The sequence below is a fragment of the Pelophylax lessonae genome (assembly GCF_965119305.1).
Source record: "Pelophylax lessonae genome assembly, chromosome: 11".
Taxonomy (NCBI): domain Eukaryota; kingdom Metazoa; phylum Chordata; class Amphibia; order Anura; family Ranidae; genus Pelophylax; species Pelophylax lessonae.
In genome coordinates, this window is record NC_138778.1 from 2615919 (window position 1) to 2640729 (window position 24811).

The 24811-nt window shown below is 48.0% G+C and overlaps 1 protein-coding gene across 1 annotated transcript in view; it reads right to left on the minus strand.

Annotated features, from left to right (window-relative positions):
* The window catches only part of MYH10 (myosin heavy chain 10), a 184037-nt gene that overhangs the window by 111097 nt on the left and 48129 nt on the right, over positions 1-24811 (minus strand). The window contains 1 exon segment of the mRNA XM_082271489.1: positions 20772-20928. Within this exon segment, the coding sequence (XP_082127615.1) occupies positions 20772-20928 (157 nt within the window).

The window sequence follows — 24811 nt, forward strand, 5'->3', positions numbered from 1 at the left end:
CACTTTGTATTTCCTTTTATTCAATATTGAGTTGGCTCCTCCCTTTGCAGGTATAACAGCTTCAACTCTTCTGGGAAGGCCGTCCACAAGGTTTAGGAATGTCTATGGGAATGTTTCACCATTCTTCCAGAAGGGCATTTGTGAGGTCAGGGACTGATTGAGAGAAGGCCTGGCTCGCAGTCTCCACTCTTGTAATCCCAAAGGCGATCTATCGGGTTGAGGTCAGGACTCTGTGCAGGTCAGTCAAGTTCCTCCACCCCAAACTCGCTCATCTATGCCTTTATGGACCTTGCTTTGTGCACGGTTCCAAATCATGTGGTTGCGGGAGGGGGGGAGGGGGTTATGGTTTGGGGTTGTTTTTCAGAGTTTGGGATTGGCCCCTTAGTTCCAGTGAGGGAACTCTTAAGGCGTCAGCATACCAAGACATTTTGGACAATTTCATGCTCCCAACGTTGTGGGAGGAGTTTGGGGATGGCCCCTTCCTGTTCCAACATGACTGCACACCAGTGCACAAAGCAAGGTCCATAAAGACACGGATGAGCGAGTTTGGGGTGGAGGAACTTGACTGGCCTGCACAGAGTCCTGACCTTTGGACACCTTTGGGATGAATTAGAAGGGAGACTGGCTTCTTGTCCAACATCAGTACCTGACCTCTGGAAGAATGGTGAAACATTCCCATAGACACTCCTAAACCTTGTGGACGACCTTCCCAGAAGAGTTGAAGCTGTTATAACTGCAAAGGGCGGAGCCAACTCAATATTGAACCCTACAGGCTAAGACTGGGATGTCATTAAAGGTCATGTGTGTGTAAAGGCCGGCGTACTTTGACAATCTAGTGCACATTTACCTCATCCTTCACAATCTTCCCCATTTCTCTGCAACTTCATCTGCCTCCCTCCTTCCAAAGTCAACAGTAGCATGGGAATGTGGCCATTACCACGGCAACGTTAGCAATTCTTCTGTTCCTTACACAGAAAATATCCCAAAAGTTTTAATAAATACAAAAACAAACCTTTATAAAATGTGTATTGCACTCGCCTGGAGTCGCACATTAATGACTCTTTGACCCGAAAGCCAACTATAAACCAAACTGTCACTAAGAAGGCCACCTGTATTCAAGCAGGGGGTGTCTGGCCAATGTGGTCACAACCAGTGTGGCCTAGAGACAAACGCGTGGTTAAATGTAGAAAAGATTCACAACAGATGCGCTTCACAGTTTGTCGTTTTTTAACAAGAAGAACGTTCAAAATAAATTCAAGGCAGATGGAGCGCCCGGCAGTCACCTCGTATGGCGCTGGAAGAGAGGAATAGCCGACTAGTCTAGAACAGCGGTCTCCAAACTCCAACCCTTTGCTTGCTTTTATTCTGCACTTGGTGAACTTATCCTCCATTCAAGACACTATTCTGCCTACTGACACCAAGAACGGGGCACCATTTCTCCCACTGACACCAAGAACGGGGCACCATTTCTCCCACTGACACCAAGAACGGGGCACCATTTCTCCCACTGACACCAAGAATGGATCACCATTTCTCCCACTGACACCAAGAACGGGGCACCATTTCTCCCACTGACATCAAGAACGGGGCACCATTTCTCCCACTGACACCAAGAACGGGGCACCATTTCTCCCACTGACACCAACGGGGCACCATTTTTCCCACTGTCACCAAGAATGGGGCACCATTTCTCCCACTGACACCAACAATGGGGCACCATTTCTCCCACTGACACCAACAATGGGGCACCATTTCTCCCACTGACACCAAGAACGGGATATTATTTCTCCCAATAATACCAAAAATGGGGCACTAATCCTCCCACGGATACCAAAGGCGGTGAGGTTTACTCCCATTGATGCCAGCAAAATTTCCGCTTCCGCTGGCCACTTTGCCCTAAAGTCTGAAGGACAAAAACTGGCCCTTTGTTTAAAACGTTTGGAGACCCCTGGTCTAGAGCAATGTTAAACCCAACCACAGTCCAATTATTTTTTTTGGATACCACCTACAGAATAATTCAATATTTTAACCCATCCCATAAATGAGATCCAACTGAATATGACCAGTTTCTCTATGGCCAGTAATACAGCCATACACTGTGCAATACTCTTCCTTCATAAGATTACAAACCGGAACATCCATCTGGTTTTCTTCCAGAATCCCTTAACACTTCATATCCCACCAGTGACCAACAGGGTGGCCAACAGGAATCTTCACTATATTGGCTGAAGGTTCTTGGACATTTGACCACCAATGAGTTTGTTAAACCTCACATTCCATAACCATGGGTATTACTGTGGAGTGGTCACTCCCTTGCAGTTGTCCACTTTTCTGGGTGAACTTTCTACAAGATTTTGGAGGGTGTCTGTGGGAATTTGTTCCCATTTCGGAGTTCAGCTACTCATGTTGGATGAGAAGACCCCGGCTCACCATCAACATTCCAAAGCCGCTCAAGCAGGGTTGAGGTTGGGGCTCCATGCAGGACACTGGGGTTCCTGGAACAGAAATGGGCCTTCAACAAACTTCCCACAAGGGTGGAAGAACACAATGGTCTAAAAAGCCTTTATAGGATGGAATATTAACAGAACCCCTCACTTATCACCCTATACTCTTCAGGGAGGGTTTTCTACAAGATTGTGGAGGGGGTCTGTGGGAATTTGTTTCTATTTGTGAGGCCAGGATGAGAAGACCTGGAACACAATCAAAATTTAAGCAGGGTTTAGGTGGGGGCTCTGTGCAGAACACTGGGGTTCCTCCACACCCAACCGGTCACACCAGGTCTTTATGGAGTTGGCTTTGTACACATGGGGGGGGGGGGGGGCACAGTCATGCTTTGTACACATGGGGGGCACAGTCATGCTTTGTACACATGGGGGGAACAGTCATGCTTTGTACACATGGGGGGCACAGTCATGCTTTGTACACATGGGGGGAACAGTCATGCTTTGTACACATGGGGGGCACAGTCATGCTTTGTACACATGGGGGGCACAGTCATGCTTTGTACACATGGGGGGAACAGTCATGCTTTGTACACATGGGGGGCACAGTCCTGCTTTGTACACATGGGGGGAACAGTCATGCTTTGTACACATGGGGGGCACAGTCATGCTTTGTACACATGGGGGGAACAGTCATGCTTTGTACACATGGGGGGCACAGTCCTGCTTTGTACACATGGGGGGAACAGTCATGCTTTGTACACATGGGGGGCACAGTCATGCTTTGTACACATGGGGGGGCACAGTCATGCTTTGTACACATGGGGGGCACAGTCATGCTTTGTACACATGGGGGGGTCAGTCATACTGGAACAGAAACCAGTCTTCCCCAAACAGTTACAAGAAGGTTGGAAGAACACAATGGATTGAAATGTCTTTATAGATTAAATAATAATGAGATCAGAACATTCAGGGGTATGGGAGATGATTACAACCACACATGCCTACACAGGTTGAACTGGATGGACTATTGTCTTTATTCAACCTCACCTCCTATGTAACTATGTAACCCTTCACTGGAAATACCGGAAACCCAGCTCCTCTTGAAAATAAAAAAAAAAAGGCTCCACTCTATTGCCGAAGCAAAGACAGGAAACTTTTCACGAGCCAATGTTAGTATTACTTCCTTCCTGTATTTCAATAAGGACATTAAGAAATTTACTGGTTGGTGCTGAAGTATCATTGAGTGTACAGAGCTGACTGTAATCCCGAAGCGGAATCTCAAACTCGGGGTACAAAAACCTGTAGGACGACAAATGCAAATGGACCAACTGCCGGAGGTGTGTAATAAATATGTCCATGGACTAGGGCTAGGAAGGGAACTGATGAACCACCTTGGATGTTTATTTTTTATATTGGGTACGGGGAGGCACTGGATACCCTCTACTGCCATTGTGCCCTCGCGTCCCTGTACCTTTAAGGAGGGATGGGCTTTCTCCAGGCAAAGCTGGAAATCCGGTATCTGACATCCAATCCTGACGAATTCATCTATAATCTATCACACGCCCAAGTAGATGACCTTGGTAGACCTTCCTATATGATTGAAGGAGTATTTGAACTTTTTAGCACAGGATTTTTAGGATGAACATCCATTTGCTCTTTTTCCAGAGATGGAGGCTTTTGCTGAAAGACCTGACCTAGAGCAGAGGTTCCCAACCTCAGCACTCCACTACCCCCAACAGGTCAGAACTTTCTTAACCTTGCATGGGTGCTTTAAATCAATGTCAATGGCTTGGTATTCATGACTGCTATTGTATCTAAGGAGAATTCCCAAATCATGTCCTGTTCAGAGTACCTCAGGACTGCGGTTGGGAACCATTGACCTAAAGTAGTGGTCTCCAAACTGCGGCCCATTGCTTGCCTTTATCTGGCCCTTGGGGCACTATTCCATCCACTGACACCAATGATGGGACACTATTCCATCCACTGACATCAATGATGGGACACTATTCCTCCCACTGATACCAATGATGGGGCACTATTCCTCCCACTGATACCAATGATGGGACACTATTCCTCCCACTGACATCAATGATGGGGGGACAATTCCTCCCACTGACACCAATGATGGGGCACTATTCCTCCCACTGACACCAATGATGAGACACTATTCCTTCCACTGACATCAATGATGGGGCACTATTCCTCCCACTGACACCAATGATGGGGCACTATTCCTCCCACTGACACCAGTGATGGGACACTATTCCTCCCACTGACACCAATGATGGGGCACTATTCCTCCCACTGACACCAATGATGGGACACTATTCCTCCCACTGATACCAACAATGGCAATATTCATCCCACTGACACCAACAATGGCAATATTCATCCCACTGACACCAACAATGGCAATATTCATCCTACTAATACCATCAATGACACTATTCCTCCCTATCCTATCTCTATCATTCCGTGGAGGCCGTTGGGGTCCCATCGTTCCGTGGAGGCCGTTGGGGTCCCATCGTTCCGTGGAGGCCGCCGGGGTCCCATCGTTCCGTGGAGGCCGCCGGGGTCCCATCGTTCCGTGGAGGCCGCCGGGGTCCCATCGTTCCGTGGAGGCCGCCGGGGTCCCATCGTTCCGTGGAGGCCGCCGGGGTCCCATCGTTCCGTGGAGGCCGCCGGGGTCCCATCGTTCCGTGGAGGCCGCCGGGGTCCCATCGGTCTTATCGTTATGTGGAGGCGATGACTGATGCCAGGAAAGCTTTTGTTTGGAAAGCTGTTTTAGATCTGCACAAAGGGGCTGGAAGGATATCAAGAAATCTGGACACATTTGGTTCTCATTCTGCAGACCTTCATATTTGGAAGGGCCCCTAATCTTTCCTTCTGTCGTTGCTTCACTCACGCATGGACAATTAAATAAAATGGCTGAAGAAGCGATAACAGCCAGAAGGCAACGAGAGGGAACAGCTACCCTGCTCGGTCATTCCACCAAATCCACATAAACTCGGGTGGATGGGGGTTGGGGTCCAATTTATACGATTCTTACTGCTGCCCGTGTCCCCATTGGGGAGATTTCTTTTCATTTCCTTTCCAGGGGACACAGCAGGAAGGGAACAGTAGTATCTGCAAAATGTACACACAAAAAAAAAAAGCCAATATTCAGGAATTTAGTCTTTATGTTCATCTGGTGATCCCGCCAGTTACGCACTTCCTGTCCTAAGGTGACGACACTCACTCACTGGATCTATAGAGGAGCAGTAAAACCAATATCCTACCACTTAGTGCTTGCAAAGGGCTAAAATGTCTCTACTTTGGCTTTTTCTAAAAGTAAAAAATCTGTATTTTTTTATAGAAAAGGACTTCGAACCCCCTCAGCATTATACATTTTTTTTTAGCAGAGACCCCAGAGAATAAAATGACGGTCATTGCAATATTTTATGTCAAACAGTATTTACGCAGCAGTTTTTCAAACGCAATTTTTTTTTTTTTTTCGGAAAAAAAATACACTTCAATGAACTGGGGGGGGGGGGGAAACAACAGTAAGGCCCCTTTGACATGGGCTGACCTATCAGCTCTGTGTCAGTTTTTCAGGTGGACTTTATTAGACTCTCCAGTCTCTCCTATGGCCACACAGCGCCCTCTTCACTTTATGGTGCAGACGGTGGGGATGGCCCACAGTGGTGGTCTTCTGGGTAAGCTTGGAATATTTTGGACAGGGTGAATATAAACAAATATAGAAACACACAAATGTATATGAATGCAGAGATACGGATCATATAATATTGTTATATCAATAATTGATCGTTTTGTATACATGATTCCGCTTTGTTTGGTCTCCAAATCCCTGAAGAAGCCAATATCAGTGAAACACGTCAGGATCCACACTACAACCCCCTTATCAATATACACCGAACAAAATTATAAACCCAACACTTTTGTTTTTGCCTCCATTTTTCATGAGCTGAACTCAAAGATCTCAGACTTTTCTATGTACACAAAAGGCCGATTCCTCTCCAATATTCTTCACAAATCTGTGTTGGGTCTCTTTCAGACGGGTGGAACATCCGTATATCACCCCATCCGTTTGCGGGTGATATACGGACATAATGCATGTCAATGGGATTGCGGATGACACCACTGACATCCGATTTGCGTCCTTTCAGTTCTGTTCCATTTTTTGGAACAGAACCCTATTTCTTCTTCCGTTTAAAAAATGGAACGGATGCAAAATCGGATGTCAGCGGTGTCATCCGCTGACATCCGCAATCCCATAGACATACATTATGTCCGTATATCATCCGCAAGTGGATGGGATGATATGCGGACATATGGACCGGACGACACAAGGGTCACCCGTGTCCGTAAAAAAAAAAAAAAGTGCCGGAGTGGATCGCAATACGGTCCACTCCGTGTGAAAGAGGCCCTAGTGAGCGCTTCTCCTTTACCGAGATAATCCGTCCACCTCACAGGTGTGGCATATCAAGATGCTGATTGGACAGCAGGATTATTGCACAGGTGTGCCATAGGCTGCCCACAATAAAAGGCCACTCTAAAATGTGCAGTTTTGGAAGCGGACTCCAGTGACAACCTGTGAAGCTCTGGTGAACTCCATGCCCAAGAGGGTTAAGGCAGTGCTGGAAAATAATGGTGGCCACACAAAATATTGACACTTTGGGCCCAATTTGGAGATTGTCACTTAGGGGTGTACTGACTTTTGCTGCCAGACATTAAAGAGGTTGTAAACTCGTTTAACTTTTTTTTTTTTTACAACCTGAAAGACAAACACATAATGAGCTAGTATGCATCGCATACTAGCTCATTATGAAATACTTACTATAGAACGAGCCCCCGCTGTGCTGCCCGCTTACCTGTATGATGTTCAGTCGCCCGTCTTCCGGGATCGTGGCATCCGGCCACCTGATTGGCCGGAGCCGCGGTGACGTCACTGGCGACGGTCACGGTACAGGGCTCTGAAGAAACGGCACCAGCGGCTGTTCCTTCAGAGCGCATGCGCCAGTGACGTCACTGGCTGCATGTAAGGTAAATATCTCCTAAACCGTACACTATTAGGAGATATTTACACTACCTATAGGTAAAAGTTACAGAGGAGGGTTTACTTCCTCTTTAATGGCTGTGTGTTGTCACTTAGGGGTGTACTGACTTTTGTTGCCAGCAGTTTAGACATTAATGGCTGTGTGTTGAGTTATTTTGAGGGGACAGTAAATTTACACTGTTATACAAGCTGTACACTCACTACTTTACATTGTAGCAAAGTGTCATTTCTTCAGTGTTGTCACATGGGAGGGGTGTACTTACTTTGGTCAGATACTGTATATTGTGCTTTTTGCCTTAAAATTCATTAAAGTGTATGCGCTGCGCAAATACCGTGTGACATAAAAAAAAATTGCAAATCTGAAGATTTTGTTCTCTAGGGTCTCTGCTAGAAATATATATAGTAATTTTCCAGCAATGTATACTGAAGGGAGGAGTCAATGCCGCCATTATTGATGTCTCAGTAACAAATTGTAGCGAACATCTCCAATGATTTGTGATTCCGCGCTTCCACAATGTAACAATAATCTCTGTAATTGTTCCCAGCATGAGGAATTGAATGGAGCCGATTATGTAAGCAGTGAAAAGTTGGACGCGCACAGCTGCGATTAATTGATGACAATCTTCTGCGATCATCAATCAACTTCACAGCATTGCCAGTAAACTTTTAACTTATTACATAATCGGTAATATTTAACCCCTTCCCACCCAGTCTGTAAATGGACTATTAATACCCCAGAAAGGGGCGGGAAGTTCTTCCCGATTCTGTAACCACTGCGATCACATAATGGGAGTCCGTCCCGCCGGCTCCCAATCATTACTGGAGACCAGGAGCGATCTCTGTGCTGGGAGTGTGGGGGCCGATCACACTAGGAATCGCACAGAAAGGCGCTGCGTGTTCCCGTGTAATTCACATGTGGTTCAGTGCAGTGCGATTTGAGCTTATTCATTTTGAATGGCCCCAAATTGCACTGCATGCACTACTTTTGGAAACGCACTGCAACCAGATCGCATGGCAGTTTTGTACAATGCAATCTAATGCAGACAAATGCTTTACGTTTACAACCTGCGTTTGGGGTGTCATTCACGCTGCAATGCAGATCGCAAGGGCAGTTCACCCAATGCAGATCGCAAGGGCAGTGCAGTTTGGAACGTGGTGTGGGAAACACGCAAGGATCGCAGGATTCTTGCGCTGCATTCCAGTGTGAACTGGGCCTTTATATAAACTTAAAATCGCACCAAAAGTACTTTTGGAAACCCACTGCAACCGGATCGCATAGTACTTCCCCGGTGCAGGGAAACGCATTGTATGTGCGATCTGCGTTTGGGGTGTCGTTAACATGCAGTGCAGTTTGAACATGGTGCGGGAAAAGTGCACGGAACGCAGGTTTCCCGCACCACGTTCTGCTGTGAACGGGGTCTCAGACCAGATACCTCCGCTGCCCATGGACCCGTGTGTGTGGCAGGTAAAGCCCGCCCTCTGTCGTGGCGCACACACGTTACATGGGCAGTGAGAGGTTAATTTATGCTGGGAAGAATTCTAGTGATTTTTGCTACATTGTTGTAGCGGGGGATGGAATCGCTAAGTAGAGGAATCAAAGCGATTAAAGTCACGACTTCGCTACAATTAGTTACACTTAACTCTGAAATAAAGGAAGTTTAATACGGCAATTACCGCCTTTTATAATCCCGGAGACACAATAAAGGTTTTATTTTTATTTCAGGTTTAACCTCTTGCCAACCGCATACCCAGCCAGGGGTGGATTTTGGTTTTCTGCTGCCCTAGGCAGGACTAAAACTGGGCCCCTCCCTATCTAAATTTGTACCCCCCCCCCTCCCCCCAGCCGTCTCAGGGTCTGATGAGGAAGTTGTAGCCGTTCACAGAGAACAAATGCGGCTTCTTCATCAGACCCGGAGACTGGATTCTACCAAGTGCCACCTATGTGGTCAATGGAGCAGAGGATGAGGAAGCACTAATAGGCAGAATTGATTGGCGGCACTGATGGGCACTAATTGACACTGATGGGCACTAATAGGCAGAATTGATTGGTGGCACTGATGGGCACTAATAGGCAGCACTGATGGGCACTAATTGACACTGATAGGGTTGCACTGATGGGCACTAATTGACACTGATAGGGTTGCACCGATAGGTGACACTGATGGGCACTTATCAACACTGATCGTGTGGCACTAATGGGAACTGATGGGCACTAATAGGTAGCACTGATGGGCAGAAATGATTGGCGGCACTGATGGGCACTAATTGACACTAATGGGGCTGCATTAAAAGGTGGCACTGATGGGCAGAACTGATGGGCCCTTATAGGCAGCACTGATGGGCACTAATAAGCAGCACTGATGGGCACTAATAGGGCTGCACTGATGGGCACTAATTGACACTGACTGGGCAGCACTAATGGGCAGAATTGATGTGCAGTAATTTACACTGTTGGGGCAGCACTAATGGGCAGCACTGATGGGCACTAATTGACACTAATTGACACTAATGGGGCTGCACTGGTAGAGGCCACTGATAGGCACTGATAAGCAGCACTGATGGGGCGGCACTAATAGGCAGCACTACTTTGCGGCACTGATAGGTACTTATAGGCAGCACTGATGGGCGGTACTAATTGGCAGCACTGATTACAGTGTAGAAATCCCGGTTACCGGCTCTCCTCATACTGTGACACAGGGACTAATATAGCAGCCCAATAAGAGGGAATGTTTAATAAAATACATATTATTGATCCATTTCTATTTTTACCTGCATGCTATATTTACTATCATATTGATCGGTATTGATTTTGTTTGTTTGTATACTTTTTCCATGCAGAGGTAAAAACTCCACTTTGGTTGAGAAAAAAAAAAAAATCCCCCCTCTGGGTGATCTCTGTAAATTGCAGGGATTCCTACCTTTTGTTATTCTGAAGAAATCCCTGTGTGTTTGTCTGTGGCCATGTAGGAAAGTAAGTCTAATGGGAGTGGTTTCATAATTATCAACCAGCTGCTGCACCTGCAAGGCTCTAATGGGGAATGTGGCAGGGTCTGCATCCCTTTAGACGTGATTTCCTGTTGGGAGTATTTCATCAAAATGACATTTGTGTTGCAGGGGATGCCCAAAATCTGACTTGCATCTTAGTGCAGACTTCTGGGAAAATCAGTGAGCCAATCACAAAAGCAGGAAATGACATTTTAGGTGGGGGCGTTCCGTATACCATCTGTGTGCAGAGCGCCTCCAGGCGGCCATATTTCAGTTTACAGAAAATTACAGCAGCTGCAGATGGATAAGGAAAGGGAATTTCTAATAACATTCAATTACAATATAACTTGTGTCCCAATGGTATACGCTAGATTATTGTTTTATTTTCTATTCCCCCCCCCCCCCCCCACTAAAGTGGAGTTACCCTTTAAACAGAAGAAAAGCTCATTGTTGGGGGTTTGCATTTACTTTAGTTACTTTCCACCACCGGGACCAAGAAAAACAGCCCTGGTCAGAGTGGTCTGTGCCCTCCCCCCTGCATGACTATTGGCGCTTTTCCACTGCATGGAACCGAACGGTTCGGCTCGCTTTTGTGCTTTTCCACTGCTGGCACCGCATGGTACGGTGTAGGAACGGTTCGGTACAGCGGCGCTTTTCCACTGCATGGAACCGAACGGTACGGCTCTCAAAAACAGTACCACCTTGATTGTGGTTTCAAGAGGTACCATACCCGGTACCATATCCCACAATCCTTTGCATGCAGTCACTACTAGCCACTGATTGGTCAGAGAATCGTTGTTATCCCACCCACTTAACTTTAGTACTACTTTAGTGGAAAAGCAAACCATACTGTACCATAACGAACCGTTCCAACACCGTACCATGCGGTGCCAGCAGTGGAAAAGCAAACCGGGCCAAGCAGAGCCAAGTAGAGCTGAGCCGGTACTAGCCGGTACTTGCAGTGGAAAAGTGCCAAAAGATGGACCAATCATCAGGCATCAGAGCCGTCACATGGGCCAATCATCGGGCATCAGAGCCGTCACATGGGCCAATCATCAGGCATCAGAGCTGTCACATGGGCCAATCATCGGGCATCAGAGCCGTCACATGGGCCAATCATCGGGCATCAGAGCCGTCACATGGGCCAATAGGGAACCAGTATTTAAAGAGAACCTGTGCTATGGCCATATATGATGAAGCAACCGGTTCTCTTTAAAGCCCAATGATCTTCACCAATAGACTGCAACCCGGCTCAGTCACCAGCTACCAATCAACTGAATTCCCAAAGTATAAAAAACAGGGGTTGGGCCAATGGGCTGCCGCCGATGTGTGCGATAACCTGAATCCCCCCACACACACAGGACTCTGCATGATCTCCGGCCTCTGTCCTCAATTCTGGGCTCACAGCATGGATGAGCCCCGGAGACGTCACCACCAATAATACTAAGTGCCAAAAGTCAGGCTGGAGTTGGCCTTTAAAGAGGATTATAGCCGTGCTTCCGGATTACGGGAGAGATCTGTGGAGGAGAAGCCGGTCCTATATACCAGGAGATCAGCTGTGTGAATGAAGAGAACCCATCTATATACAGTGCCTTGCGAAAGTATTCGGCCCCCTTGAACTTTGCGACCTTTTGCCACATTTCAGGCTTCAAACATAAAGATATAAAACTGTAATTTGTTGTGAAGAATCAACAAGTGGGACACAATCATGAAGTGGAATGAAATTTATTGATATTTCAAACTTTAACAAATAAAAAAACTGAAAAACTATTCAGCCCCTTTACTTTCAGTGCAGCAAACTCTCTCCAGAAGTTCAGTGAGGATCTCTGAATGATCCAATGTTGACCTAAATGACTAATGATGATAAATAGAATCCACCTGTGTGTAATCCAGTCTCCGTATAAATGCACCTGCACTGTGATAGTCTCAGAGGTCCGTTTAAAGCGCAGAGAGCATCATGAAGAACAAGGAACACACCAGGCAGGTCCGAGATACTGTTGTGGAGAAGTTTAAAGCCGGATTTGGATACAAAAAGATTTCCCAAGCTTTAAACATCCCAAGGAGCACTGTGCAAGCGATAATATTGAAATGGAAGGAGTATCAGACCACTGCAAATCTACGAAGACCTGGCCGTCCCTCTAAACTTTCAGCTCATACAAGGAGAAGACTGATCAGAGATGCAGCCAAGAGGCCCATGATCACTCTGGATGAACTGCAGAGATCTACAGCTGAGGTGGGAGACTCTGTCCATAGGATAACAATCAGTCGTATACTGCACAAATCTGCCCTTTATGGAAGAGTGGCAAGAAGAAAGCCATTTCTTAAAGATATCCATAAAAAGTGTCATTTAAAGTTTGCCACAAGCCACCTGGGAGACACCAAACATGTGGAAGAAGGAGCTCTGGTCAGATGAAACCAAAATCAAAATTTTTGGCAACAATGCAAAACGTTATGTTTGGCGTAAAAGCAACACAGCTCATCACCCTGAACACACCATCCCCACTGTGAAACATGGTGGTGGCAGCATCATGGTTTGGGCCTGCTTTTCTTCAGCAGGGACAGGGAAGATGGTTAAAATTGATGGGAAGATGGATGGAGCCAAATACAGGACCATTCTGGAAGAAAACCTGATGGAGTCTGCAAAAGACCTGAGACTGGGACGGAGATTTGTCTTCCAACAAGACAATGATCCAAAACATAAAGCAAAATCTACAATGGAATGGTTCACAAATAAACATATCCAGGTGTTAGAATGGCCAAGTCAAAGTCCAGACCTGAATCCAATCGAGAATCTGTGGAAAGAACTGAAAACTGCTGTTCACAAACGCTCTCCATCCAACCTCACTGAGCTCCAGCTGATTTGCAAGGAGGAATGGGCAAAAATTTCAGTCTCTCGATGTGCAAAACTGATAGAGACATACCCCAAGCGACTTACAGCTGTAATCGCAGCAAAAGGTGGCGCTACAAAGTATTTACTTAAGGGGGCTGAATAATTTTGCACGCCCAATTTTTCAGTTTTTTATTTGTTAAAAAAGTTTGAAATATCCAATAAATTTCGTTCCACTTCATGATTGTGTCCCACTTACATAGTTACATAGTTACATAGTTACATAGTAGGCGAGGTTGAATAAAGACAATAGTCCATCCAGTTCAACCTGTGTAGGTGTGTGTGACTGTAATCATCTAACATAGCCCTCAATCTCCTGATCCTTGAGATGTAAGTCTAAGAGTCTTTTGAAAGTCACCATACTACCCGCAGAAACCACCTCTTGTGGTAGACAATTCCACAATCTTGTAGCCCTAACAGTAAAGAACCCCCCGCGTTGCCTGAGGTTAAAACGCTTCTCCTCTAATCGCATTGTATGTCCTCGAGTCCTCATGCAATTCCTTCGAATGAACAGCTTTTCTTCTAAGCTGAGATCCCCATTAAGATATTTATAAATTGCTATCATGTCCCCTCTCAGACGTCTTTTCTCCAGGGAAAATAAATCGAGCGATTGCAGCCGCTCTTCATAGGTAAGGTCCTCCAACCCCCTAATCAATTTAGTTGCCCTTCTCTGGACTTTCTCCAGCTCCAACACATCCCTCCTGAGGACTGGCGACCAGAACTGGACAGAATACTCCAGATGCGGTCGGACCAGAGTTTTATAAAGTGGAAGGATTATAGTCTTATCTCTGGAATACATCCCTTTCTTTATGCATGCTAATATTCTGTTGGCTTTGGAAGCTGCCGCTTGGCATTGCATGCTGTTGCCTAATCTATCATCAACTAAGACTCCCAAATCTTTCTCCATTTTTGATTCCCCCAAGGGTTCCCCTCCTAACGTGTATTGTGTTTTTATGTTTTTGGTCCCCAAGTGCAAAACCTTACACTTCTCCACATTAAACCTCATTTGCCATGTCGTTGCCCACTCCGTAATTTTGTCCAGGTCATTCTGTAGGATATCTGCTTCATGCTGTGCAGTTATTGCCCTGGCCAATTTTGTGTCATCTGCAAAAACTGATAACGAACTACTGATCCCTTCCTCAATGCTGTTTATGAATAAATTGAACAAGGTTGGTCCCAGGACTGAGCCCTGGGGCACCCCGCTTACTACCTCAGACCAGTCTGAGTATGCGCTGTTTATTACTACCCTTTGGACACGGCCTTTTAGCCAATTCCGTATCCAAGAGCAAACCCTGCTGTCGATACCTGCAGACCTTATTTTATAAATTAAGCGCTTGTGGGGAACTGTATCAAACGCCTTAGCGAAATCCAAGTACACCACATCCACTGGTCTGCCCCTATCTAGCTCACAGCTCACTTCCTCGTAGAATGCTAAGAGATTGGTTTGACAAGAACGCCCATTTGTAAACCCGTGCTGGTTACTACTGATGATGTTGTTGTCTTTAGCATACTCTACGATATAGTCCCTTATCATCCCCTCCAAAAGTTTACATATTATTGATGTCAGACTGACAGGCCTATAATTTCCCGGGATATGTTGAATCTTCACTAAAAATTACAGTTTTATATCTTTATGTTTGAAGCCTGAAATGTGGCAAAAGGTCGCAAAGTTCAAGGGGGCCGAATACTTTCGCAAAGCACTGTACCAGGAGATCAGCTGCGAGAATGAAGAGAACCCGTCTCTCTCTTACAGGATGAAGAGATCCAGCTCAGCCGTGCCAGTATGTGCTGGGTAAAGTGGAATGGCACGATGTCTGAGCACCACAAGCCAAAAATACTTAATTTTTAAATTAATAACACCCCCCCTTCCCCCCCCCCCAATCCATCCAGCCATCCATGTCTCCATGCTTTATTTTGGTGAAAAATCACTTTGAAAAACACACCCTAGCATTTCTGGTTGTAGAAGCGTGAGTACGAGCAGATGAAGCATGTAGCATTTACTTCCGGGAGTAAATCTGCCCTTAGCTCAGGCACACAGGCTGGAAGGTATGCTTAGCTGAGAAATCCCCTCCTCCAATCCTGAAGACTGCTGGGATGTAGGATATCATTTGCCTATTCAAACCGATCTCTCCCACCCATCCATGTCTCCATCCATCCATCCACGTCTCCATCCATCCACCCACGTCTCCATCCATCCACCCACGTCTCCATCCATCCACCCACGTCTCCATCCATCCACCCACGTCTCCATCCATCCACCCACGTCTCCATCCATCCACCCACGTCTCCATCCATCCACCCACGTCTCCATCCATCCACCCACGTCTCCATCCATCCATCCACGTCTCCATCCATCCATCCACATCTCCATCCATCCATCCACATCTCCATCCATCCACGTCTCCATCCATCCATCCACGTCTCCATCCATCCATCCACGTCTCCATCCATCCACGTCTCCATCCATCCACGTCTCCATCCATCCACGTCTCCATCCATCCACGTCTCCATCCATCCACGTCTCCATCCATCCACGTCTCCATCCATCCACGTCTCCATCCATCCACGTCTCCATCCATCCACGTCTCCATCCATCCACGTCTCCATCCATCCACGTCTCCATCCATCCACGTCTCCATCCATCCACGTCTCCATCCATCCATCCACCCACGTCTCCATCCATCCATCCACCCACGTCTCCATCCATCCATCCACCCACGTCTCCATCCATCCACGTCTCCATGCTTTATATTGAGTGAGAAATCAATTTGAAAAACACCCCCTGGTGTTTCTGGTTGTGCCCATCTTGAGTAAGGGCAGACAAAGCATGTAGCATTCACTTCCTGGAGTCCATCTGCCCTTACCTCGGGCACGCAGGCAGGAGGGTGAGCTTAGCTTAGAAAGCCCCTCCTCCAATCTTGAAGACTCTTTGGATGTATGACATAATTCTGAACTAGGCCAGAAACCAGGAAGTAACAGAGATTGTGAGACGCTCACAGTGTGCAGTGAAATCAGAGGAAGTCCAGGAGAGGAGCCGCTACAATGGTGCAAGACTGCAGGGGAGGCCGGAGAGGGAATTTATCATCAGTCTCCTTGTGCACAGTACAAGTGGGCCTGCATGGCATGCATTTATTATGTTCTCCATGTAACCCACCCATTATACAGAGTATTTCCCAGCACACAGCAGCTGCCGGCTTGGCATGGGAAGGGTTAAGACAATGGCTCCCAAACATGCCAGACATTACAATGGAGGTGGGGGGGGGGGGGAGGAAGTGGAAGGGAGGGGGTTGGGAGGGGGTGGGGGGGTTATATTCGGTCTGGCTGAGTGACCTCACACTGCCCGTCTGCCTGGCCAGTCAATGGGAAGGACCGGCATACATGAAGCAGGCTTCTCTATTAAACTGTCAGCTCTCCATCCCGGACCCGGCTGGCGGCACTCCAGGAAATGGGCGAGCTGTGAAAAGGCCAAATCACGTCACCCGGAAATGCAGCACGGCTCAGTTCCTGTAGTCACTCAGCGATGGATGGAGGCTAACCGCCTCCGACCCGCAACCCAATCCCATGGCACGGCTCAGCCTTAAAGGGTAACTCCACTTTGGTTGGAAAAAATAAAATAATCTAGCGTATACAATTGTGACACAAATCAGATTGTAACTGAATGTTATTAGAAATTCCCTTTCCTGTTCAATCTGCAGCCACTGAACTTTTCTGTAAAATGCAATATGGCCGCCTGGAGGCGCTCTGTACACAGATAGTATACAGAGCTCCACCCCCCAGAATCAATTTCCTGCTTGTGTGATTGGCTCAATGATTTTCCCAAGTCTGCACTAAGATACAAGTCAGATTCCAGGCATCCCCTGCAACACAAATCTCATTTATGCTGCGATACTCCCAATAGGAAATCCCATCTAAAGGGGTGCAGACCCTGCCACTTACCTCAGAGCCCTGCAGGTGCAGCAGCTACCTGATCATTATAAAGTCACTCCCAATAGACTCACTCAGCACATGCACTCAGAGAAACAAACAATGATTTCTTCAGAATAACAAAAGTTAGGAATCTGCTACAAAATTTGTTACATTCCCTGCAATGTACAGAGATCACCCAGAGGAGGTTGGGGATGGGTTGGAGGCGAGGTTGGGGTTGGGGAAGAGGATGGGGTTGGGTTGGAGTTGAGGATTGTGGAGTTGAGAATGGGGATAGGTGGGTGAGGTTGGGTTGAATTGGGATTGGAGAAGGGGATGGGGTTGGATTTGGAGAAGAGGGTGGGGTTGGAGTTGGGGTTGGAGATGGGGTTGGGTTGAAGATGGGGTTGGGTTGAAGATGGTGTAACGGAACAGGGCACCCCTGACCGGGTACCTCCGTTGACAGATGCTCCTAGTGCTTTCCAAGGGCCCCAAGCACTCCATCAGACACCGTAACCACTTCAGACCCCACGAACCGCCGCAGCTTGGTTAGGGTTCTTGCTTTCCCTACCCACCCTGGACCTACGACAAGGCTCCAGGTTCTCGTGGGTGAACCTCTCTTTCCCCAGAGAGTGCAGCAGAACAAGCTCTACACAAGCTCTTACAAGAGCTCAGTGATTATCCAAGGGAGTATGGAAGACATAGCAATCCCTTGCAGCAGATTCCCCCAATGAGAGACAGGATTCTAGATTGAGGGTGAAGTAACTCTAGAACAACTTTATTGAACAGACTTATATACAGTTTTCCCCCACAAGGTTACCACCCAGGTGGACCTTGTTGAAGACTGGACGTAACATTCACCATCCAATAGGAACAGAGCTTTACACGCTCATACAGTGTAGACAAAAATATACAATGTGGGACAATCCCCCCTCCCCCTTAGCATCCACACACATATATACATCCCATAATAAGTTTCTCTTAAGACAGTCAGACAGAACAATGTGAGGTCATTAACACTTAACAATGAGACAGGGCAATCCACATTCCCTCCCAATACACAACAAAAGGAAAACCTGTCTGACATTGAAAGATATGTAATAAACACAGCATTTAGGAAGAACAGATTTCATGGCAAATGGGAATAAATCTTTATATTCCTATATGGAGATATTGCTGGCGAATATGACCGCCCCATCTGAAGCAATTCAAACCATTAATTATCTGTTTTTAACTTCCAGTGACGGTGAGTACTGTCACAGATGGGGTTGGGTTGAAGATGGGGTTGGGTTGGAGATGAAGATGAGGCTGGGATGGGGTCGGGTTGGAGATGGAGATAGGAATGGAGTTTGGAGATGGGATGGGGTTGGGTTGGAGATGGAGATAGGAATGGAGTTTGGAGATGGGGTTGGGTTGGAGATGGAGAGGAGGCTGGGATGGGGTTGGGTTGGAGATGGAGATAGGAATGGAGTTTGGAGATGGGGTTGGGTTGGAGATGGAGAGGAGGCTGGGATGGGGTTGGGTTGGAGATGGGGATGTGGTTGGGTGGATGGGGTTGGGTTAGATTTGGAGATGGGGCTGGGATGGGGTCGGGTTGGAGATGGAGATAGGAATGGAGTTTGGAGATGGGGATGGAGATGAGGCTGGGATGGGGTCGGGTTGGAGATGGAGATAGGAATGGAGTTTGGAGATGGGGCTGGAGATGGAGATGAGGCTGGGATGGGGTCGGGTTGGAGATGGAGATAGGAATGGAGTTTGGAGATGGGGCTGGAGATGGAGATGAGGCTGGGATGGGGTCGGGTTGGAGATGGAGATAGGAATGGAGTTTGGAGATGGGGCTGGAGATGGAGATGAGGCTGGGATGGGGTCGGGTTGGAGATGGAGATAGGAATGGAGTTTGGAGATGGGGATGGAGATGGAGATGGGGCTGGGGCTGGGATGAGGTCGGGTTGGGGGAGACTACAAGGTTAGTTTTTTTTTTTTTTTCCATATTCCCAGAAATCAGATTTAATCATTTACAAAACCTCCGGCTTCATCAGAGAGCGGGACCCTCCTCATCGCACTCCCCGGTCCGGGAATCATGTCATACACAACACTTCAGAAGACGTATTCCTGACTTTTTTCCCCCCATATATAAATGATGGGAATGTGAAAGCGCAGATGTTGGGCGAGTCGCTCCAGAATACTGAACACTGTTTACAGAAAGGGAAAGCTCTGCGTCCGCATCCCATAAACACCGCCGGCCAGCTGTAAAGTGCCTGACGTGCCAACGCTGAAATCTCTTCCTGTGACAATGAACAGATCCCGGGAAATAACACAAAGCAGGAGACCCATCACCCACCCAGCCCTATAATAAGGAGACGATTACACCGACTGCACAAGATCAGTCTGCTGACACCAAAGTATCATAATAATCATAATGATAATACTAAAACTACTACTAGTAATAAAGCGTATAATAATAATAATAATAATAATAATAATAATAATAAAAATAATAGAGATGCACAAAAAATTTCAGTGGCTGCAAATGGTGTTTTCTGCATTTCGTCAATCCAGAAAAAGGTGCCAATAATAGCGCTGAAACCACATGCGATATCGCCACAATTTTACTGTGCTTATGGTGTGTTTTTATAGGTCATTTGACAACATCAAAAAGGTAACACGGGTGCGTTATTGATGCGTTTTCAACGCATTTCAATGTGGAGGTGCGTTTTTGGTGCGGTAGGTTTTAAAACTAGATATAGAATAAAAGGGAGAATGTACATTACACAGCGTGTTTCACTTTAACTCTCTTCTGTCCTGGTGATCATTGTCACTGGGACTGAAAGTGAAGTCCGAAATGTTGTCACCAGAACAGGAAGAAAGTGGAAATCCTCCAATGGGGACACTTGTGACAGCTGCCTCACTTTGGAGGGATTTCCTCTTAATTCTTATTGCCACTTCAAGAAAGTAAAGGGAAATCCCCTGAATGTAACCATTCCCTACTCTATCCCAAAATTAAAAATCATTTTTTACCAGTCATTAAACATGTAATTATCAGCAACAAGGTGATGTCATCACTGTGATATGTGATGTCATACTTCAGAAGAATCTCTACTAAACAGACCCTGAAGTCGCTGGTATCTCATTATGCAAATTTCGACTCGAGCTCTGAGTCAGAGGGCAACTGCACATCCGGGGCCCTCACAATGCCTGCAGCTCAGGGGCCAATTGGAAAGCACTTTCATTGCATTATGGGGGATGCTGTGCACTGCGGCGGGGCTCCGACTATAGGATCAAGCCAACAGACAGCCAGATCACCTCTGAAATACCCTTTGCGCCAACTGGACGCCATCTTTATGGGGCCAAAGAAGGAAACAGACAGCCAGATCACCTCTGAAATACTCTTTGCGCCAACTGGACGCCATCTTTACAGCAAAACAATGTAAACAGCAACTTTGTTTTTCATTTTCATATGATGGAAGTATTTATGGGAAATGATTCCCAGGCTCACCTTGCAGCATGCATCGGTAGGCGGACTCCGATATGGCGTAGATATGTGGCGGCATCTCGTGGCGTTTCTTGCCGCGGTACATCTCGATGATGTTCTCAGAGTAGATGGGGAGGTTCTTGTAGGGGTTGATCACCACGCAGAACAAGCCGGAGTACGTCTAGACACCCAAGACAGAAAATAAGTGTAATTAAAAGATGGCAAATGCAGCGATTAGTACAGTCAATGGGTAATGAAATCAGCGGCGAGATGACATCCGCAATAAAAATCGCAGCGTAATTAGAAGATCAGCATCTGCTTCCCAGTATTGGAGGATATTGTAAGAGAAAGAATTAGAAATATAGAAGAGAGAGGAAAGTGATAAAGAGAAAGTTCGGAAAGCATAGGAAGTTTCCGGGTTTCCTACAAGGGGAGACACTGAGATATGGGGGATCGTTCAACAAGTCACAGCCTAGAATTAGGGTTGTACCGATACCGGGATCGGTGCCGATACTAGGCATTTTCGCTAGAACCAGTACTCGCAAAAATGCCCAAAACCGATACTGGAAGGGACGTCAGCTTGGGAGGGGAACGCTGTCATCCCCGCCTCCTCCTCCCCTCTGGCCGGCTGCGATCTCTGGAGGGTGCCATCCCTGCCACCTCCTCCTCCCCTCCCGCGGGTTGTCTCCTCTGACAGGTGCCATCCCTGCTGCCTCCTCCCCACTGGCGGATGCCAACCCTACCAACCCCCTGGCAGGCTGCCTCCTCTGGCAGGTGCCATCCCTGCTGCCTCCTCCTCCCCACTAGCGGGTGCCAACCCTGCCACCTACCCCACTCCCGCAGGCTGTCTCCTCTGGCGGGTGCCATCCCTGCTGCCTCCTCCTCCCCCCCCACTGGCGGATGCCAACCCTGCCAACCCCCTGGCAGGCTGCCTCCTCTGGCAGATGCCATCCCTGCTGCCTCCTCCTCCCCACTAGCGGGTGCCAACCCTGCCACCTACCCCACTCCAGCAGGCTGTCTCCTCTGGCGGGTGCCATCCCTGCTGCCTCCTCCTCCCCCCCCACTGGCGGATGCCAACCCTGCCAACCCCCTGGCAGGCTGCCTCCTCTGGCAGGTGCCATCCCTGCTGCCTCCTCCTCCCCACTAGCGGGTGCCAACCCTGCCACCTACCCCACTCCAGCAGGCTGTCTCCTCTGGCACCCACTAGCGGGTGCCAACCCTGCCACCTACCCCACTCCAGCATGCTGCCTCCTCCTCCCCCCCCCCCACTGGCGGATGCCAACCCTGCCAACCCCCTGGCAGGCTGCCTCCTCTGGCAGGTGCCATCCCTGCTGCCTCCTCCTCACCACTAGCAGGTGCCAACCCTGCCACCTACCCCACTCCCGCAGGCTGTCTCCTCTGGCGGGTGCCATCCCTGCTGCCTCCCCCCCCCCCCACTGGCGGATGCCAACCCTGCCAACCCCCTGGCAGGCTGCCTCCTCTGGCAGGTGCCACCCTGCTGCCTCCTCCTCCCCACTAGCAGGTGCCAACCCTGCCACCTACCCCACTCCCGCAGGCTATCTCCTTTGGCGTGTGCCACCTCCTCCTACCCTTCTGCAGGCTTTCTCCTCTGGCGTGTGCCAACCCTCCTAACCACCCCCCCCCCCCCCGGCAGGCTGCCTCCTTCTGCCTGTGTGCTCCTCCTTCCCTCCTCCAGCTTTCACCTCTGCCCCATGTCTCCCAATGACCCTCCCATCCCCATCCTCTCTCCCCCCCCCCCCCCCCAGCGATCACAGCCTTTTCCATCCCAACTACCCCACCCCACAATCCCTTTTTCAACCCCCCTCAACTACCCTGCCCTCGCTTACCCCTCTACTCCCACCCTGCCCTCACCCAACTTCCTAACAACCCCCCCGCCACCTCCCAAACCAGTCCTCTACCTACTATTCCTAGGCGATAGGTATTGGTAATTGGCATTAGGGAGTACTTGGAAAAAAGGACATCAATCCTTTTTTTTTGGGTACAGCGCCACACGACCGCACAATTGTCCGTTAAAAGTATCGCTTTGCAAAAAAATGCCCTGGTCATGAAGGGGAGTAAAACCTTCCAATTCAGAAGTGGCTAAAGTGGTTGTAAAGGCTGAAGGTTTATTACCTTCATGTAATGTATGCATGAAGGCAAAAATCCTTCTGCGTGCAGCAGCCCCCCCCCCCCCCTCGATCCAGCGATGTTCTCCTGATTGGCTGAGACAGGAGCGGGCAGTATTGGCACCCACTGCTGTCAATCACAGCCAGAGAGCCAATCAGGAAATGTTGAAGACGGGGCCGAGCCACGGCTCTGTATGTGAATGGATACACGCAGCTGTGGGGCCATCCATCAGGGCGAGGAGCCAAGTGCACCGGGGGGGTCCAAGAAGAAGAGGATCCGGGGGTCACTCGGTGCAAAACCATTACAGAGCCGGTAAGTATGACGTGTTCGTTATTTTTATGTAAAAAAAAAAAAAAAAGACATTAAGATAACTTTAAAGTGATATTAAAGTGTTTATTTTTAAACAGTGCATCCGGAAAGTATTCACAGAGCTTCACTTCTTCCACATTTTATGTTACAGCCTTATTCCAACATGGATTCAATTCATTTTCCTCAAAATCCTATAAACCCCTCCCCCATAATGACAACGTGAGAGAAGTTTGTTTGAAATCTTTGTAAATGTGTTAAAAAGGAAAAAATCCCATGTACATAAGTATTCACACCCTTTGCCATGTACATAAGTATTCACACCCTTTGCCATGACACTCAGAATTGAGCTCAGGTGCCTCCTGTTTCCACTGATCATCCTTGAGATGTTTCTACAACTTGATTGGAGTCCACCTGTGGTAATCTCAGTTGATTGGACATGATCTGGAAAGGCACACACCTGTCTATATAAGATCCCACAGGTAACAGTGCATGTCAGAGCACAAACCAAGCCATGAAGTCCAAGGAATTGCCTGTAGACCTCGGAGACAGGATTGTATGGAGGCACAGATCGGGGGAAGGGTACAGAAACATTTCTGCAGCATTGAAGGTCCCAATGAGCTCAGTGGCCTCCATCATCTGTAAATGGAAGAAGTTTGGAACCACCAGGACTCTTCCTAGAACGGGCCGCCCAGCCAAACTGAGAGATCGGGGGAGGGGGGCCTTAGTCAGGGAGGTGACCAAGAACCCGATGGTCACTCTGACAGAGCTCCAATTATTCTCTGTGGAGAGAGGAGAACCTTCCAGAAGAACAACCATCTCTGCAGCACTCCACCAATCAGGCCTGTATGGGTGTGGCCAGACGGAAGCCACTCCTCAGTAAAAGTCACATGACAGCCCGCCTGGAGTTTACCAAAACTCACCTGAAGGACTCTCTGACCATGAGAAACAAAATTCTCTGCTCTGATGAAACAAAGATTGAACTCTTTGTCCTGAATGGCAAGCGTCATGTCTGGAGGAAACCAGGCCAATACCATCCCTACAGTGAAGCATGGTGGTGGCAGCATCATGCTGTGGGGATGTTTTTCAGCAGCAGGAACTGGGAGACTAGTCAGGATGGAGGGAAAGATGAATGCAGCAATGTACAGAGACATCCTTGATGAAAACCTTCTCCAGAGCGTTCTGGACCTCAGACTGGGGCGAAGGTTCATCTTCCAACAGGACAACGACCCTAAGCACACAGCCAAGATAACAAAGGAGTGGCTACGGGACAACTCTGTGAATGTCCTTGAGTGGCCCAGCCAGAGCCCAGACTTTAATCCGATTGAACATCTCTGGAGAGATCTGAAAATGGCTGTGCACCGACCCTCCCCCATCCAACCTGATGGAGCTTGAGAGGTCCTGCAAAGAAGAATGGGAGAAACTGCCCAAAAATAGGAGTGCCAATGATTCTTCCTCCTACAAAGTTACAATGTACAGTCTGATCACTGGGGAAGGGGGAGACTGAGGAAATGCTTCCTCCTGCTTGCAGCAGACTGAGGACATCATCACAGACTAGGCAAAGTCAATGATTGGAGCTCAGGGATGGTCAGGGTGGAGCTTCTCCTGTAAATTTCGATGTATCAGGCGTT